The following is a 17,772-nucleotide window of genomic DNA, read 5'->3' as shown; positions in this document are numbered from 1 at the left end:
TCATTTGTATAACATGCTCTATATAAACATGTAACACCTTCCATTTAAATGGATTTTCATCTATTTCATACATTAAAAACACTTCACCACTGCCATTATAAAATAACCTGCAAAGGTAACTTGTGATATAAAATATCCTGGAAAGGTAACTTATTTTAAATTAAGAGAGTCATTGCTTTTTTTCCCCCAATATATGTGCAGAAATTATAAATGTATATAATTTTCTTGCATACTATATGGGGCCAAAAAAGCAGCACAAAAAAGTGTGGCTGTAGAAATGTAAAGCAAATATTGAATTACTTATTAAGGCGTATTATTTATTGATTGACTTTATTGATCTCACAGTGGAGAAATGTACCCGTTACATCAGCTCAATAGTCAAAAAAGAATAAGCTGCCATAAGGAAGAAAAGGTGCATGGGGTATATACAGTATAAACAGTGCTTCCATACAGTATAAGATAAGATAATCCTTTATTTGTCCCACAGTGGGGAAATTGCATCTATATATATATATATATATATATATTTATATATATATATATATATATATATATATATATATATATATATATACATATACACTCATTGGCCACTTTATTAGGTACACCTGTCCAACTGCTCGTTAACACTTAATCTCTAAGCAGCCAATCACATGGCGGCAACTCAGTGCATTTAAGCATGTAGACATGGTCAAGACAATCTCCTGCAGTTCAAAGCGAGCATCAGTATGGGGAAGAAAGGTGATTTGAGTGACTTTGAACGTGTCATGATTGTTGGTGCCAGAAGGGCTGGTCTGAGTATTTCAGAAACTGCTGATCTACTGGGATTTTCACGCACAACCATCTCTAGGGTTTACAGAGAATGGTCTGAAAAAGAAAAAACATCCAGTGAGAGGCAGTTCTGTGGGCGGAAATGCCTTGTTGATGCCAGAGGTCAGAGGAGAATGGCCAGACTGGTTCGAGCTGATAGAAGGGCAACAGTGACTCAAATAACCACCCGTTACAACCAAGGTGGGCAGAAGAGCATCTCTGAACGCACAGTACGTGGAACTTTGAGGCAGATGGGCTACAGCAGCAGAAGACCACACCGGGTGCCACTCCTTTCAGCTAAGAACAGGAAACTGAGGCTACAATTTGCACAAGCTCATGGAAATTGGACAATAGAAGATTGGAAAAACGTTGCCTGGTCTGATGAGTCTCGATTTCTGCTGCGACATTCGGATGGTAGGGTCAGAATTTGGCGTCTACAACATGAAAGCATGGATCCATCCTGCCTTGTATCAACGGTTCAGGCTGGTGGTGGTGGTGTCATGGTGTGGGGAATATTTTCTTGGCTCTCTTTGGGTCCCTTGGTACCAATTGAGCATCGTTGCAACGCCACAGCCTACCTGAGTATTGTTGCTGACCATGTCCATCCCTTTATGACCACAATGTACCCAACTTCTGATGGCTACTCTCAGCAGGATAATGCGCCATGTCATAAAGCTGGAATCATCTCAGACTGGTTTCTTGAACATGACAATGAGTTCACTGTACTCAAATGGCCTCCACAGTCACCAGATCTCAATCCAATAGAGCATCTTTGGGATGTGGTGGAACGGGAGATTCGCATCATGGATGTGCAGCCGACAAATCTGCGGCAACTGTGTGATGCCATCATGTCAATATGGACCAAACTCCCTGAGGAATGCTTCCAGCACCTTATTGAATCTATGCCACGAAGAATTGAGGCAGTTCTGAAGGCAAAAGGGCAAAAGGGGGTCCAACCCGTTACTAGCATGGGGTACCTAATAAAGTGGCCGGTGAGTGTATATATATATATATATATATATATATATATATATATATATATATATATATATATGACAGATGAAGTCTCTTATGTAACAGGACTTTTATAAAGGGTTATTGTAAAGGGTATTTACATGGGTATTTATATAGATGGGTATTTACAGTATATGTATCTATTGCAATGGGTATCAAATATAAAAGAAAAAATATTATTTGCTCTAACAGTACAAAACAAACAAACAAACAAAAAAAAACTAATGTTCGCTGTTGTTTTGTGACAATATCTAAATCATTGAAAAATAATTTCACAAAATGAATCCGTTTTTTTTGCTTAAAACTTCCAGGGAGCAAACATTTTAGTTTTTAATCTAGATAACCCTAGTTTAGTGAAAGTGCTTATGATAAATTCAAAGTTCCTAGCAGGCTTAGGTCATTCAATTTGACAATCAAAGTCATCAGTCACAGCTGCTGTTGTTGGCTAAAAAGTTTGCATGTATTTTTTAATTATATATTTTTGTTTAGTTGTTATGCTCTCTAAGCCAAGCTTATAGATAAAGCTAATTTTATATATTCCATGCTTAGAAAATTGATTAAAATTTATTTGTTGACGTTTAGCTGTTTAGCAGTAATTTTTACCTAGAAATATTTATTTGAATTTATTCTAATGAAATGTTTGTAAATTATTGTACCAATTGTATTTAAAGTAGTTTAACAAAAAATATTTAAACACCTTCATCAAACAAGCTCATATATTTGAATTTAAGATCCATAATATGTTTAAAAATGACAGTTTAAAAATGAATAGTTAATACCCTCGGTAAATTACAGATTTAATTAAATCTTACTAGAGAAGGGTTTGTTTTTTGTCTGCGTTTGATGAAATATCAGCATCATCTGCTTTTAGCCTGTTGAGGCTGCAGGAAGAACTCTGATGAGCACATATGGTGAGGGGAGGATAAATGACTCGTATGAAACACGGCTGGTGACAAGTCACCAGTTCCAGGTTTCACCTTCAGGTTGCATGGGTTAATGGGGTGACAGAGGAGAGGGCGGCTCCTTTCTCTGCTGATTTCTCCGGACACAGTGGGAGCTAGCTGTGTGGTTTGTGTTGCTCCCTAAAAATATGAGTCATATCTTATTTTTATATCAAAGCTCAGTGGTTCTTGCTAGAATGATGGGGTTTTGCAGTTAAGGTTAGCACTGCACAGGAGTAGCATCAAATGCTTTTGTCTTTTTTATTTCTTGGGAATCAAAACTCTGTCTGTAGCTACAGAGGGGAAGATAAGATGTGAGGATGTGTTTTTATGGTCCAAAAGCAGTCATCTGGTGTGACTGACAGGTGGGAAGTGGAAAAAGCACAGATTCACCTATATAATCAGTGTAAAGTGAGTCAAAAGGGTGAGAGATTTTCCACATGTGCATTCTGTCCAAAAGGCATTGACCCACAAGATAGCAAAACAGATTGCAGCTCTCGGCATAAATTTAAGATCTAGAAAGCTGAGAAATAAATTATAGCAAGACGATGAGGTCTGCCTTCATGCTGCCTCTATTCAAATTGTAAATTGAAGTTCACTTTGGAGGTGTATAAATTTTAGTATTATAATGCCTTGGAAATATGGGTTTTCTATAGGGTTTGTTGGTGGAACATTCAGTCTGTGATTGAATCTACTTGTTTTCACAAAGAGTAATGACTTTAGAGTTGTCCAAGAGGAAAGAGGTGCATTTTTGTCACACCCTGCAATTCTTGTGAGCTAAATCCTTTGATAAATCTCTGCCTTATTCAAATGTTATTTTCCAGTCACTCTACAGATAGTGATAAACAAGGCTTCAGTCTTGACCAAGGGAACAACAGGGCTTTAAACTTATCATGAGTTATGATAGATTGCTTCTGGATTTATTGCCCTGTTGGAATGAGAAAAACATTTCTGTGTACCTTGCCTTTCACTATCGATTGATGTCTTCTCTATGATCAAATGGATTGATAATTTTGAGAAAATACAAACGTAAAGGACTCTAATTAAAACAATTTCCACATGTGAAAAGCAGTCTGTTCTTAACAGGTTTTGAAATTCAAACTATTAATGATGGTGACAGAACTGCCTATAAAAAAAAAAGACTTGACATAAATGATTATTTGCAAACAATTTATTTAGATGTATTTTTAGTATGTTTAGAAAGGATTTAGAGCAAGCCGTTCAGCCTCTAAAACCTTATTTATATGTAATACACTAACAGGATTTGTAAAAAAACGACAATCCAAGTCTTTAAATCCTTTAAAATACCCCCAACTGCAAACCAGCTCTATAGGTCTGTTTTAAAATAAATAGAGCAATTCAACTGTGTTTTAAAAGTGGTAAAATAAGCAAGTAGCTGGCAAAAATCAATTTTTTTTTCTCAAGATGAAGTTTTGTCTTACTGTGTCGTCCTAATAAGACAGACAAAGCTTGTCGGCTCTCTCATATGTGTACGTAATTACAGTATTTCTACTGTACAGTAAAGAGGATTAAATCATAACCACAAAAGATAGCTAAAAGACTTTTATGGAATTTGTGCAGTCATGTTGTAGTTATAAATTTAGTTTGCGTAAGACAAGATGCATGTATTTAAAAAATATAAATAAAAAAAAAGTTTGATTTTTACTTATTTAGTCTTGGATTTAGATCAACTTGAATTAAAGTCCTTATATAATTCAAAATTATTTTTTTCTGAGATTTAAAGTATGTATAATGCTACTCCTTCATCAAAATCATGCCCATGAATAACTCTACATACAGTAGAGCAGTGATTACCCGACCCCCCAGAGAGCACCTATTTAACTTTGCTGCCCCTGCTTAATACACATGTTCACTTTCTCCAATCAGCAAGTGGTGATGTAAAGCAAAGCGCAATCATTATTGCTCTACGTTGAGACAATGCAGCTCGTTTAACACTGAATCTGCATAGTGGCAGGTACTGTTGTTTTTTTAGCTGTAGTTGGCAGAGGTGCTGTGATATCATGCTGTAGCACAGATGCACCTATTAGGATGTAACAATTTTTTTCAACCCAAGCATGAATACAAGTGGTGAAATTTCATTATATGCACATGCTGAGTATTGATCAGGATATTAAATACAATTTCATCATAATTAAGATTTTGATTATATTCTCTGCCATGCTATGCAAAAAGAAGAAAAAAAAAACCACTTAGGTTGAGTCCGGTACATTTGAGGTATTTTTTTTTCGTCTTTGAAAATTTTAACAAACATAACTTGGGATCTTTATTCATTGAGAAAAGCTTACTTTTAAGAATTTAAACCAGCAAAGCTTTGGTTGCAGACCAGTTTTGATGATAGACTGATGAAGGTTTTCCTCTTTAACAAAGCAGGGGCTGCTTCTTCCCTCATCTTTATTAACTTGAAAATACCATGTTGTTTTGACATAGCTCCTTCTAAGCAGTGTGGGTTTTTAAAGACATGCTGTGGTTTGTTGTTGTATTTTTTTTTTGTTTGCTGTTAGTTTGTTTGTTTATATTTGATACCTATTTGTAAATCAAACTCTCTTTATATGAGTTTTCAATTAGAAAAAAGTAGGATATGTCTGAAGAAAATAGTAATCAAATATAATCCATTGGAACTTTCAAAACCCTTTTAGAGAAAATGTCAATTCTTTAACAAATGTTAGCTGTGTGAAGTAAATAAAACCCTGTCCTTTATTTCAGTTTGCTGATGGTTATTGGATTTTGTAACCTGTCGGCTGCCATATGCAGGCCTAAGGAGCCATTTTCTGAGGGTCTTGCAATTTTACCCAGAGTGGCAGTCTGTGGTGTTTGAACTGGGTATTTACAGCCTTCTTCAGAAAGCAAGCACTCTGCTCTGACCACTCTCTCTAGTCAGAATTCTAGGAAAAATTCAGCACTTTTTTTGCCACAGTGGCCCTCATACTTTTATGTATTTACGTATATATGTCTTTGCTATGTTTAAATTAATTTAGCAACTAAAAACCCTGTGTCAAGGGTTTTAAACAAATCACTTTTTAAAAGGTGATTGGCTTACAACAGCTAATATGTGTGAAGTAATACAGAGCAATAAAAAAGATTTAATCACATTTATAATGTATATTTTAAATATTTGTTGCATACTGTTTTTACTTAAAGATGGTCCTTTCCAAAATTGAATAGCAGCCTACATCTTAATCAAATTACAAATTAATACAAATATATGAATACATATAAGATGTATCAGCCCACTTAATTAGTTTACATACCATATACATAGTTAATTTTGAACTTCATAGTTAGACATAGTGATGGTATTTGCTGTCATTGAGAATCCTGGTGGCATTGTTAGCAGTTAGTTTTCTCTATTTTTAGTTTTTCCTTTCCTGTTCCTTAATATTCCTGTTAGTTCTGAATATTCCAAATAAAATATTCTGATAAAAATATTATCTCAATCAAGAAAATATAAATTTTATTTTGAAATATGAAAGATTATGAAGATTTCCTTCATATTTCCGCTGCTATGCATGGGTGCCAGTACAATGCAAAAAGTAGAAAACTTCCACATCATGAGGCAAACTTTAAAACACAGAGACTAGTCTAGAATAATCTTCTACATCCCACTCTACTTCCACATTTTATCATATGTCTACAGACAGGTGGCTAATAATGTCCTATTAAGCTTTTTCTAATATACCAAAATGTATCAGCAGTGAAAGGCAGCTGCTAAGTAAAGCGGAAATTGAATGTTCTGCTCATCATTCAATGTTTTTTTTTTTCCATATTGGATATCATATGGCTTATCAAATAATTCCTTTTATGAATTCAATATTCATGTTTAGAAGCCAGCAAAATGTGTCTCATTTCCTCACATACATATAAGCATTAAAATTCCTCATAATTCAGGAAAGCATTAATAATGTGATTTTAATATAATATTTGAAGACATGCTGAGAAGAAAATGTATTTTCTTCTGCCTTGGGAGAGTGAATGTTCTTCTCCCCCTTTAATTTTTGTTGCTGTTTGCGAGGATTTCCAATGAATGCAGCTTATTGAGATTTATCAAGCTAATAAGGCTTCTGAGCTCTTCAACCCTTTACTATGGTCTGGCTGATCAACTAACCCTTACTGTCTTGCCTATCTTCTGACAAGCTTGAATGGGACAAAATGCTGAGCAAAATGTTAAGTCCAAGCTAACAAAAGGAACGAATAAAGAGATCTATTTAGGTTTTGTCACTATAGGAAAATGGGAAAGTGTAGAATAGGCTCAGTTCTTGCCGTTGAGGTGAAGAAAGGGGCTTTGTAGTTACAGTCATTTGGAATGCCTTTAATTAGGCACTTAGACAATAAATAAATGAACTTTCTGAAATCATTGTTGCCTTAAACTAAGAACAGGGAAATGCTCCTAGGGCTATCCAGCAGAATCAAAACGAGTTTACTTTTTTTAAATTCAAATGGTAATTTTAAAAGGACTTTATTTCAAAAGAACAGGGATAGTCACTTACATTAACAAAGAAAAATTTTTTTCTCATCTAGCAACATCTCAAGTACTACTTGTTATTGATGCACTTTGCTAAAATGCATAAAGTGAAGTAGTTGTAAATTACATTTTCTTATTGTTGTTTCCTAGGTGACAGAGACGCGAACAGGCCCTCTTGGGTGTAGTAACTATGACAACCTTGACTCCGTCAGTTCAGTCCTTGTTCAGAGTCCTGAAAATAAAGTCCAGCTGCAAGGTTTGTAAAATGTTCCTTTGTTTTTTGTTTTTTTATTCAAAGATCCACCATTCCTTTGCCAACTTTCATTAAATAAAGAAAAAAACAAGAAATATATGTTTGTCGTACAAATTTACTGATTTATAGATTTTATTACTTAAGTTATCAGCTCAGCCGGCACTTTATGGCCCCCACACTTTTACTGTCATTCCCTACGTGCACATTTTCATTGCTGTATTAAACCTGGCTTGATTTTACAGGCTTACAAGTGATCCTACCCGACTACCTAAGAGAACGTTTTGTGAGAGCTGCTCTCAGCTACATAGCCTGCAATGGAGAGGGTGAGTTTGTCTGCAAGCACAGCGATTGCTGGTGCAGCTGTAATCCCAAGTTTCCAGAGTGCAACTGCCCATATATGGACATCCAAGCCATGGAGGAGAGCCTGGAGAGAATTACAGAGACATGGGAGTTGCTTTATAAAGAATTTGAAGAATCAGGTGAGGAAGTTATTATTTATTCCCCTGAACTTCTATGCCCTGTTATAACTACAGGAAATAAGACTTTTAAATATTATTCCTTTATATGAGAGGAGATGGGAATTAATTCAGTTCTTTTCTCTGCACTATTAAACCTGATTGAAAATCCTACTCTTAGATTGCGTCCTACACTTTGATTTACAGTTAAACAATAATATCTGAGTAAGAGTATTGGATTCCGGTATGCTATCTGCATATAGAAAATTAGAAATATGACATAGATCGAATAGAATAGTATAAAAGCAGAAAAAAAAGAAACAACTTTCAGCTCCAGCAGTTTACAGTAAGTCTAGAGAAGATTAATCAGCTATAAAACCATTTTATTGCTGGCCCAGCTTTTCCAATCACCGGAGAAACAGAGGTTGAATAGAAGCTCTTAGGACAATGTTTAGTTATTATTGCTGTGCTCAGTCACCCTGCCTTGGCCATTATTACTCAGGTGAAATCAAAATTGATGTCTTTTTATCCACATTTGCATTATTCTGAAATATCACTCACAGCAATTACCTTCAGACTTTATGTTTTAATTGCTGGCTGTAAAGTGAGGGCACAAAATGTGTCCAGAACGTAGACAAGTAAAAGTGTCGTAAATGCGTCCTTCAGCAAAAGGTCTAACACTGCAGTGCTTTATCGACAAAAAATGCAAATAAGTCCATCCACTAATAAAAGATAATGGTTAAGGCGAAGGAATATATCGAGTGTCCAAAATATAACATTAATATAAGAAAATCGGTAGCTGTCCAAAATGTACCAGTTTCACCACCCATATGGGTATGTGTTGCATGTTGTTCTTTGTCTCCAAGTTTTTTCCTGAGCTAAAAATTAAGGATTTGTATATTTTTATTAAAAAAGACAAATGTATAACATAAAACAACTTTAACATAAAAGAATAACCGTTTTTGTACTATAAAGGTACAACATGGTATCGCTTTAGTGTTTACAATTATAACACACATTTTGTTGAAAAGATGTGTTGTTGCCTGAGTTTACTGCATTTCCGTTCCAAAATATTTATTTAACCATATTTTGCAAGATCTATTAAACTGGGTTCAAAATCCTTATCTGCCTTATTTTGACTGACATTCTGGGGATTTCTCCAAATATGGGTATTATGGAAAACAAATAATTGGATTTAAGGACTAAAATAACATTTTATATTGTTTCTCAAAATAGAGAGAAATCAGAGCCTGAATAAAAAACACGCCTTTGCTTATAAAACAAAGACAGCGCAGCCAGGATTTTTTCTTAGCATACTGAATGCATGCAGTCTATTGTGTCAGAAGTAATTCTTGAAATTTATGAAAGAGTGTGCTACATGGACAAAACTGGTGCTAAAACTAAGTGATGTAAACAAGCTGTAAGCATGAGTGCTCCCAAGCTTTACAGGCTCTATTCCTGTGGGAGAGATATATAAGTAAGAAGTGTTTCAAACAAAGATGAAAATAATTTCCACTCTGTTAATATAAACACTATCTTATGACTTTAGTCTGTTGACAATTTTTCTGTGTTCTTCTGTAATTATTTTCACAAACTTTCAGAATTTAATTTGTATACACCATACTTCCCTTTTTATATATCTGGGGAATTTGGAAATTCCAATTAATAGGTTCATGAGTATTTCCCATAATATAGGTCCTCATTATGTGATGTCAAATGCTGAAAGAACATAGTAAATTACACTCTTTAATAAGCTTTTGGTCATCTAAAATATTCTCATTAAAATAATAAACCCTTCTGTTTTCAAAATGTACTTCCTAAATTTACCTCTGCTGTTTCTGCTTTTCATTCTATATATTTCAATACTATTTTTCCCTTTACATCTGAGTCAAACCCTTTTTTGTTGTGCTGGAAACTGTTTTTATGGGCATAAACATTAAAATGATGCTGACCCTGATGGTTGTTGTTGCAGATGAATTTAAAGCCTTCTACACTAGGCTTCCCCAGAGCTACTTCCTGAATGTATCAGCTATTCAACACTTGTGGTCCTTGGACAGCCTGTTTCAGTGGCGATATGAGCAGCTTGAGAACAGCATGCGGGTCCTCTCCAGAAGAGCCAAGAGAGTGATTTTCAAGCTCTTCAGTCTTAGCAAAAGATGTCACAGACAACCTCGAGTTCGGATACCTAGGGAGCGGTGAGAACACATTCCTATTCTTCCCTTATACCTGAAGAAATTTTACTAATACTCCATCATTAATCATAATATCATAACTATGATACTTCCAATGCTTTGACTATGTTAGTCTTATCTAATTTAGACTGTATATAGAAAGATTTACTTTGGCTTTTTATATGACTGTCTATTTTTTTCCCTCTAGCTTTCTATTTTGACACAAAGGTTTTAAGCTTTTTTTTCATTCCCTACAGAACAAAAAGTCAATGCTTACTGATCTGTTTTTAAGAGCTAGTTTATTTCTTTAGAAGTAAGCTGGCTGCTGTTAGTGAGGTGCAGTTTACACATTTTGTTCGTACTCTGCAAAGTAAGTGTAAACATATCAAATTACAGTTGGTTGTGTGTTTTTTTCCTAAGGATTTTCTAGTAGAGCTTGTCAAAATTTCTGGTCTTATTCTAAAATTTTATTTTCTAAATGGCTAAAAATTAAAAATTTGAAAGTTTTTAGATTACCATGAATGGTTTTTCTGGGGGAGCAAGTTGACAACAGTTAGCCTGGCCAGACGTATACAAGGTGTATAAGTCTGGTAAAAAGTTGGCAGAGCTTGACTTTAAAGATGGGATTAACTGGGTCATTAGGTGAGAATAGATCAGATAACAATGGATATGAGGCAAACATTCCAAGCAACACACTATGTTCTTGTAGTTTTGTATCAAATGTATCTTTTTTTAAAAGACAAGATACTAAAGCTGTCTGTTGTTGAGCTTTTAAAGTTAGATCAATCTCCCTTAGGACATCAGAAAGGGTACCAATTAAAGCCCACCTACCGGGCTTTAATTGGTGCAGCAAGATCTGGCCGTAGTCAACAGCAATTGACTAGACTGAATTAGGCTCTATGTAATCATTCTGGCAGGCCAGGCTAGAAAGCAAGAGTCAAAAAAAAGGGGGTTTTAATTGAACCCCAAAATTGAAATTAGAAAATGCTGAGCTCATAAAAGGTGATCATAGAAAAAAAAATGATCTCAAGAAGAACTTATGACACGTTCTAAATATCTCAATTATAATTTAGAAGTTTAGGAAAATGTGATGATTTCAAACAGATTGATGTAGATAATTTGAATTTTAGGCTTTAGGGTTGGTTTTGTATATTCTGTTATATTGTGATTCAGTACATCGAAGGTTCTGTTCATTTAGGTTAGTTAAATCTTCTAAACCTAACCATTACCAGGTAATACATCTTAAACCAAAACTATTCCCTTACTCACCAATCAGGCATGAAAATTGACTTTTTGGTAAAAAATAATTTGTTTGTTATTTGTAGATATTTTACAAGGGAATTTTATGTCTATCAAATTGCATGACACAGGAGCTTGATCGTCTCCATATTTCTATTTTTTTGCTTAAAACATCACATGTAGCAATACATTGTGGGAAATGCACTTCACCGAAGTTTGCTTAGATGTGTCCTAAGCACACCTCTATAAAATAAGTAACTGACGCCAGGATGGCATTACCCTCGCCTTTATATGGCAGATGTTAAACTGTAGTGACAAAATACAGTATGCATGAGTGGGAATGCACAAAAAATTACAGCGAACCATGTTTTTAGATGCTAATGCTAACCAAATGCAGTGGAATGAATCACAGAAATTAACCTGAAAGCTAGCTTACAGTATAAATAGCTTATTTTTTAGAATATAATTGAAAATCTGGAGAAATTGTGGTGTTTACAGAACAAAGGTTATAGTAGAAATTGTCACACAATGTTTATCTTAGAAAAATGTATAGAAATAACAGATAGGAAAATAAAGAATATAATACTCTGTATCTGGAGAATAAAAAAAATCTATAGCTCTAGAATTTTTTTTTACAGAAATGGATATGAGAAATAGCAACACCAGAGATGTGCAACAAAAAATGCAATGACAGCAACATGTTATTTAACTAAGACAGAAACTGTGCAACTGTTTTGTAACCTCATGAAATTGCTTTTAAACATATCTAATTTATGTTATTCGTTAACTTATATTATTAATTAATCGAATGATCACAGGAAATGCCACACCCTAATTAAGAAATGTTTCTGCTTGCTGCTGAACATGACCAATAGGGGTGATGTCACATCATGTTTTAACACAAGATCCTAACCTCTAAAATAAAAGCATATGACACATATCCAAACACTCAGCAAAGATATAAAATTGAAGTGTTCAAGGGCAGAAGTGAAGATATTGGAACTGGGCCCCAGGTGTGCGGAGCCCTGGCCAACATCTTTTGTTAGGCAACAACAATGGATCACAGCAGGTAAGTATTGGTAAAAGAAACAAGAATTAATCATGAGCACAAATGATGTATCTATCACCATAGTAAAATTTTTCCTAGAGCTAAATTGGTCTGGAGCAGGTTTTCCTCAATAAACTCAGTATCCCCTGTCTCAACCCTCCTTAAAGCCAATCACACCCTTTAATTTCCGAATTTAAAGCCACAACCAAAGATTCCTTGGCAATTTTCCAATAGCACCTCTTTTTTTGTCTGTGACTGTAGGTAATTGTTTACTAATTGCTCAAAGAAAATAAAGGGAACACTCAAATACCACATCCTAGTGGAATGTGCTGACAAAAAAAAACACAAAAATTCATCAATGGAAACCAAATGTGATGTAAATTACTTAAAATAGATCAAAATGATTCCTCCACGAGGACACACAAAGGAGCTTGTAAAATGGACATGCTCCTGATAAGTTGGTGGATGGTCTAAAGTAATTGTATCAATAAAATTCTTCTAATTGTCTTTTTCTTTCCGTATGAGTTTTTCCGATTGAAGTATGAAGTAACTCTGTAAAACTAAATGAGATTAATAATAATACTAGATTTATTTTTTAATACAGCCTCCAAACTGACAGAGACATACTGTAGTGCTATTTCAGGTGTCCATCCCCCCAGCTCTTAGCATTTATGACTTTATGGGATTCTTTAAAAATAGGATTGATTTGTAATGACCCGAAAACCCGAAGACCCAGATACAACAAGAGACGTTTAAACAGTTTATTAGAATATGAAACTGCCATAGGTTGGAAGGGACTAACCAAAGTCAGCGTACAGAACTTCTGGAAAGATATAGGACAGTTGAGTGACCAGACAGAAACAAAGGGAAATGTTTCTAATGTTGAATTCTTGATCACTCACCTTCTCGTTTCTTGAAGATGCCGGTTGGCGTGTGACGTCACTGGTGAACCTGATTTGAAAGAATTCTTCTTTGACAGTTAATTGTTGGTCCAGGGGAATTCACTGGGTCAGATCTGTGAGAGCAGAGACAGGCAGAATGATCAAGGGGACAAACCAGAGTTTGGAATTCTAAAGCTGGTCCAGAGTCAAAGCCAGGTTATTCAAGATCCAGAGACATCCAGGGGAGAATCTGGGAGCAAGGTCAGGGCACATAAAACAGGTCAGAGATCCAAAAACACACTATTACAGGGTTAAGGCAGGCTCAGAGAATCAGGAGGCAGAATCAAGTCAGAAACTGGCCGGTAGGCAGACAGGTATACAGGAGTCATGGAAAAAAAAAAAAAAAAATTCACCAATGACTAGTGATGATCTGGCACAAGTGATTGGTCTGAAAGCTGATCATGTTGCCAGGTGAGCAGGTGAATCTGACCAAGGCTGACTGAGAAAAGAGCCAAGCTGATAGGTGTGTGGAATCCTGAATCAGACCACCATTAGTGCCAGGAATCATGACATGATTCTGTAAAGATAAACAAATATAATAATGGCTACTTAATATGATTAATCCATCCCTAGAAAGTGAAGCAGCATTGTAGGTAACTGTAGAATCTAAACTTGTCATGATTTTTCTAAGGCTCGGACCCATATGCAGTGAAGCCAAACAGAGAGACACAGAGTAAAAGTTCAACGGGTTTTATTGAAGAGTATTTTGAGTTTGGTGCAGAGTTCCTCCAAACTCTGCTCGGCCGGAAACTGGAAGACGAGGGGAAGACAGAGTGTTAGATTCAGGCTCAGTGGGAAATTGGAGTTGTTAATCTTGAAGGAGAGGATTTGTCGCCACTCACGTTTCCAGAGAAGAAGAGACACTTAGATTCCAGTCTGTGTGTTGGTCTTCCAGAGTTTTTTTGATTCGGTGGAGGACGTAACAGGGTTTACCCAGAACTCGAATGGAGTGGAATGATGCAGCCGCTGGTTGCAACTCAGTTTTCCTGTAGTACTTGAACGGGTCATGGTGAAGATGATTTCCTTACTCAGAGAGTGATCTCAGCGTGCTCAAAGGTGGCTGGATCCAAATCTCCTGTTTGGAATCCGTCGCTCAGTGTAAGACTCAGTTGATCCCACTTGGGTGAAGGCGGTCCGAAAAGGTCCAGTTTGCAGGAAGGCTTCCTGCCGAAAGGCAAAGAAAAAACAGAGTTGAGTCTCAGGAAGAAAAAAGCGCTCAGTATAACTCAATGTGATCTCAGCTTGGCTAGGGGACAAAAACTCAAAAAAAGCAAAACTCAGATTAGTCTCAGTATAAACAAGGCTTGGCTAGAGTACCCCAAACTGGCAAACACTCTGGCATCGAAGTAGAGGCAACCAGCAGCTTAAGAGCAGTCCCGTGATGAGGCAACAGCTTGCAGGTGTGTGAGGAGGCGAACCGGAGCCAGGCGCCTCCTGGTGGTGGAAGGGAGAAACACAAAAGACAAGACAAACAGACAAACACAAAAACTGGGATCCTGACAAAACTGTTTTTGGCCTGTTTTAATCTAGTTGATCTTTTGGAGTTAGCAAAATTATCATCTTCACCCAAGCCTTAAACTTGTATGTTGGATACAGTTCCAACCATGTTAATTAAGGATGTGTTCCATCCAACTTCTACTTCCAATTTAGATATAATCAATCTAATCCTATTACAATAATATGTTTCTAAGGCTGGTAAGGTAGCATTATTTAAACCTTTACTTAAGAAATCTTCTGTCGATCTGTTGTTTGATCAATTGTAGCCATGTATTCAATCTTAGTTTATCAAGTGTGTGACTACTGTAATGATGTTTTTGAATAGTTTCAGACAGATTTTAAAGCTAATCAACACACGTAAACAATGTTGAGTGTCTCTAATGATATTCTCATGGCCTCCGACAATGGGCTGGTATCCCCACTTGTCCGGTTATATGTCCCGGCTGCATTTGTTACAATGGATCACAATATTCTTGTAGAAAGACTTAAATAATCAGCAGGAATAAAGGGAACAGCACAGCACAGTTTAAATCATATTTGTCTGACAGACATCTTTAAGTGAGGAAATTCATCTCTTGCTGTGGGATAACATTATGTTATGTCTCCAAGTTACCCATTGTTGGCAGTACCATACTCGCTTGCTTTTGGTCACATGCAGCGCCATTTGACCTCCAAACATGATGTGTATAATGGCATCCAAAGAGTTAAATTTTGGTCTCATCTGACTAGACTATTCTCCCATGATTTCACAGGGTTGTCTAAATGTTGTGCAGCCCACTTAAAATTAGCTTCAACATGCTTTTCCTTCAACAATGGAGTCTTGCGTGGTTAGTGTGCATATAGACCATGGCAATTGAGTAAATTACTTATTGTTTTATTTGAAACAATTGTACCTGCTAATTCCAGGTCTCTCTGAAGTCCTCAACAAGTGGTCTTTTGCTCTTGGGCGACTCTTGTGGTAATTATTTTCAGTCCTCTGTCAGAAATCTTGTGAGGAGCTGCCAGAATGGCCCAGTCTGTAACCTGCCTTGAATCCATTAGAAAATAAAGATCAGAGTTCATAGAAGGGGCCCACGAAACCATCAAGATTTGAAGACTGTTGGTGTGGAAGAGTGGACCAAACTCACACATGAGCATGAATGCAACTAATTTCTCCATGAATGAGGTATTTTGAAGCTGCCATTGCAAACAAAGTCTTTTGTACCAAGTATTAAAAACATTATATGTGTTCAGTATTTTTTCCTATGTCATTTCACTTTAATACACATAACATAATTCCTCAAACCATGGAAGTTAAAAAGGTCCAGAACTTTTAAAGCTAGTACTGAGTTGTGAAGATTAAGTGATCCAACAGGGAAACCTGACATTTACACAAGGAAGAGCAGAGTATGCTCTTGAGGTGTCTAAGAAAGTACAATTAAAAATCTCAGGAGACAAAATGGGCTTGACTGTTCAACATATGTTGACAATCAGGCAGAGAGAGGTTCTCTTCCTGCTCTTTAAATACACAGCAAGCCAGAAAACTTGATACAGGTGTGTCTTACTACAGCTCAGACTGAGGCCCGAACCATGAATCAAACTCAAACCTAGCAGGATTACTCCCATCCTATCCAGTCTCTCATAAGTAATTCAAAGGACCTTCACAATCACAATTTGTGCTCGGAATTTTTTTTATATATTAATTATACAACAAACAAGTGAATGCCAGGGTATAAGGACATTATACAGAAGAAGAAAAAAATACATACTAGTAAAAGGTTGTTATGTCAAAAAGGAGGAGAAAATAATAAACAAATAAATGTAAAAAATATTTCATATGTTAAGGAAACATTTTGATCTCTGCTTTTTGGTTTTCAAGTTTTTTTTATTGTGACGTCGTTTTGTTTAAGTTATTTTTCCCTCTGAATAAGATTGTGTCTTTAATGTAGGGGCACCTCATTGGTTCCCGAACAGCTTTCTACAACAATAGCCTTGCTAAGAATGAATCCAGCTTCATGGTACCGGAAAGTAAGGATTAAACCTGAAGTTGTCTCACTTAGGCCTGGCATATACTGTACGATACGTTTCAATCATTGTACTCAGCTACAGCTTAAACTGTACGATAAAACCACAGTGTTTAAAAGTTCACAGCTCATGATATATGTTCTTACACTGTATGGCCCGATGATCTGATGAGATCTTACCTGCTCAGACTGTACACCCAAAAACCATAGTCGGACTCAACACCAGCGCTGGTGGAACTCATCATTCTTAAAAAAGAAGAACAAGAACTCCCTTGTTTGCACATGCACAGTTTGCAAGGTTCTGGTAAATTGATGCTCAAAGGTCTCCTTCAACAGCAGGATTTGCCCACAAACATCTTTTGAAGGCCAACTGAATTTCAAACATGTTTGATTTTCTCCTGACCTTATGATTCCTGATCAAGAAGTAGTCTTGAGAGACTAATGGCCTGTCGTTGCGCCTTGTATACTACACAGAACACACAATGAGGCTGAAACTCAGCCCGCTCCAAAAAATTCTCACATGCCTGGAGAATCAGCCCTAAAAGGGCAAAAACTCATACAGTGTCTGGCTTAAACCAGTAATTCTGCCTTGTGGTACAGGTCTCTGGCCTCCAGCAAAATTCACCACTAAAAAGAGCACACACAACCACATGAACAACTGGGGTTGTCATTATTGAAACACTGTTTATGAGCCATGCTAAAGTGTGCACACCAAATTTCAAAAGTGGAGTACTTGAAAATGAATCCTAATTTTTAAAATCGTGTGCATGCACAATACCAAGAAATGTATTTGATATTTTCCCTTTCTTTACAGCTGTGCCACAAAGTTTGCGACCAAGGCTTCACCTCATTTGTATTTCAATAAGCTGCTGATCACTGTTATTTAATGATTACCAATGGCAACCTATGCCAAGAAAGTG

General features: G+C 36.2%; 1 protein-coding gene across 1 annotated transcript in view; it reads left to right on the top strand.

Moving 5' to 3' along the window:
• Positions 1-17,772, top strand: part of LOC119798793 (BMP/retinoic acid-inducible neural-specific protein 3-like) — a 79,537-nt gene that overhangs the window by 48,460 nt on the left and 13,305 nt on the right. Inside the window, exons 5-7 of the mRNA XM_038308407.1 lie at positions 7,396-7,501; positions 7,741-7,977; positions 9,926-10,148. Coding sequence (XP_038164335.1) covers positions 7,396-7,501; positions 7,741-7,977; positions 9,926-10,148 — 566 coding nt within the window. The remainder of the gene's footprint in view (positions 1-7,395; positions 7,502-7,740; positions 7,978-9,925; positions 10,149-17,772) is intronic.

The sequence above is a fragment of the Cyprinodon tularosa genome, unplaced genomic scaffold, assembly GCF_016077235.1.
Source record: "Cyprinodon tularosa strain WSP-4 unplaced genomic scaffold, ASM1607723v1 ctg636, whole genome shotgun sequence".
Classification (NCBI taxonomy): Eukaryota; Metazoa; Chordata; class Actinopteri; order Cyprinodontiformes; family Cyprinodontidae; genus Cyprinodon; species Cyprinodon tularosa.
The sequence above is the reverse complement of the archived record's forward strand: the minus strand, read 5'-3'. Positions and strand labels throughout refer to the sequence as shown.